General features: G+C 37.1%; 1 protein-coding gene across 1 annotated transcript; it reads right to left on the bottom strand.

Annotated features, from left to right (window-relative positions):
* Positions 1-847: 847 nt before the first annotated feature.
* LOC139889220 (uncharacterized) lies at positions 848-1,485 on the bottom strand. The gene is made up of 2 exons (XM_071872184.1): positions 1,456-1,485; positions 848-1,309 (listed from the first exon to the last, which is right to left on the bottom strand). The coding sequence occupies exons 1-2, from the start codon at positions 1,483-1,485 to the stop codon at positions 848-850; spliced, it is 492 nt and encodes a 163-aa protein (XP_071728285.1).
* Positions 1,486-2,326: the final 841 nt, after the last annotated feature.

Below are 2,326 nucleotides of genomic sequence, written 5' to 3'. Positions count from 1 at the left end.
CCATACAAATGATTACACATAAAAAATTATAGTATCACATGGGTTCTGTGTTGGATGAAAGTAACACTTGTATTATAAAGGATGAGAAAGGGAATGATGGACATAGTTAGCCCACTGTTGATGTGCCTTCCACTTTAGTAGTAGTTGATGTTTTGTAACAAATCCAATGCTTTTTTTGGTATAATATATCTATGGAAATGAAGGAATTTAAATCAATGAATGTCATTATGTGCAAAACAAAAAAGTGAATGAGTATATGAAAGTAAAATGCTAATAAAATACCTTGTGAAGGCTGGTGTTGGGGTGCCAGAATGTGTGTAATCTGCATTGTGGAATAATAACATCAAATCAATTTGTTAGAGATGAAATAAGTAAGCAATTGAAATTAGTACTAAGCATACCTCTATGAATCATGTTTCAAGTTGAAGAAAGTTTCCCTGTATACAACATTTCATGTGTAACCCTTTAAACATTCGTCGCTATCATTTATCATGACTATTTTTAAACCAGATCGGTCGGTTACTCGTGATAGGGCAACGTATAGTTGATCGTGGCTAAAAACTGGTTTCGGTAGGTAAAGAACGACATATTTTAAAGATTGTCCCTGGCTTTTGTTTATTGTCATTGCATAACAGGGCTTGACTGGGAATTGGATTCGTTGCATGACAAAGGGCCATTTTGATTGGGCCGAAGTAAGAACAATCCGTGGAATGATGACTGTGTTTCCTATATGCGAGCCTGTTATAATCCGGGCTTGAAGAACAAACTTTTGGAAATCTGTTAGGATGAGACATGTTCCGTTGCACAGCCCTGCACTTGGGCACAGATTTCACAACAACATAACTGGTTAACCTATTTTTAGCTTAAGTTTGTGAGGAGGAACACCTGGGAAGTTTAATGTATTTAAGTATTCCACGGGATATGTTTGTTGTTGTTCCATGTTGTCTGTTGATCCCTTGCAAATCTCATCAGAGCTTTTATATATCATTGTTGCTCCTTGTAATTTTTTGAACATATGTTTATTAATCTCATCCATGTCGTCATTTCTTGGGGTCAAAATAGCCCTCTCTCGCAAGTAATCTTCATCTTCCTGTCTCACGGGGAAATCTGGAAATATTATGTCAACGATCGTTTCAATCGGTGGTTTTTTGCAAGATATAATGAATTCTTCGGGAATTTTTATCCATGTTGGCTCATCCTCCCCATCTTTAGCAATTGCAGGAACCTTACCTTCCCCTATATCTAGTACCCATTTATTGAAGTTTTGTTTTTGTGTATCAAGATGCCCATCTTGAGTGTATTCGTTCACCTGCATAATGCGGGATAGTGTGTGCAAGTTACAATGTTGCCATAATTTGGACCTTTTAATGCATGCATGAACTATTTCTTGTCTTTTGCCCTTTGGTATCACTGGAAGTATTTATCTAAAGTCGCCCCCTAGTAAGACAGGCATACCTCTGAAAATCTTTGATCTGTTTCTGTCATCCTTCACCCTTAAAATGTCTAGCAAAGTTTTGTCTAGCGCCTCAAAAGCGAACCTTTGACTCATCGGCGCCTCATCCTAAATTATTAAACGGGCTTCTTGAATAAGTGATGCCAAGTGTGTTTGTTATTTTATTCCGCATGTGCTATTTTCCATTAATTCCAGGGGGATGACAAATCGGCTGTGTGTTGTCCGGCCTCCGGGTAAAAGCAATGATGCTATATCTGTTGTTTACGTTTGTTAGTGTTTTTAGGGGTATCATGTACGAAATGTTTTTTTGTGTAGTAGATAATATGTTAATGGTAATATGAGTTGGTAATCATATATAATCAAAGGTAAACACACCTGAAGATGCAACTGCGAGCACAATCAACCTTTCTGACCTTAATCTTGCGAGGACGGCATTGTATAAGAATGTTTTAACGGTGCCGCCGGGACCATATAAAAAAAAAGACCACCTTGTTGTTTATGAACAGCGTTAACAACCTAGAGATATATTTCTAGCTGCTCTGGGTTGAGTGAGCTGAAAAGGGTGTTATGTAAGGTAGTCATTTCTTTTATATTGTAATTTAATTCCTCTCGTATTAGACGATTGTCCATTTGGGTTAGCATTGATTGGTCTGGCTACGGAAGCTCTGGGAAGTCAGCTAAAGATTTGTCATTTTTATTTAAAATGCCTTGTATCTCGACTAAGCAATAATTTTTAAGCTGAGCCTCGGTTAGGATCAAATCTGGGAAGTTAAATATTTTTCTTTTTTTATAGAGAATGTCCTCTGATAAAGCTTCCCAATTTAGTTCCCATAGTGTGAGTGGTTTACTTACATTGCAAAAGAGTAACATGGT

This window comes from Rutidosis leptorrhynchoides, chromosome 2, assembly GCF_046630445.1.
Source record: "Rutidosis leptorrhynchoides isolate AG116_Rl617_1_P2 chromosome 2, CSIRO_AGI_Rlap_v1, whole genome shotgun sequence".
NCBI classification, from domain to species: Eukaryota; Viridiplantae; Streptophyta; class Magnoliopsida; order Asterales; family Asteraceae; genus Rutidosis; species Rutidosis leptorrhynchoides.
The sequence above is the reverse complement of the archived record's forward strand: the minus strand, read 5'-3'. Positions and strand labels throughout refer to the sequence as shown.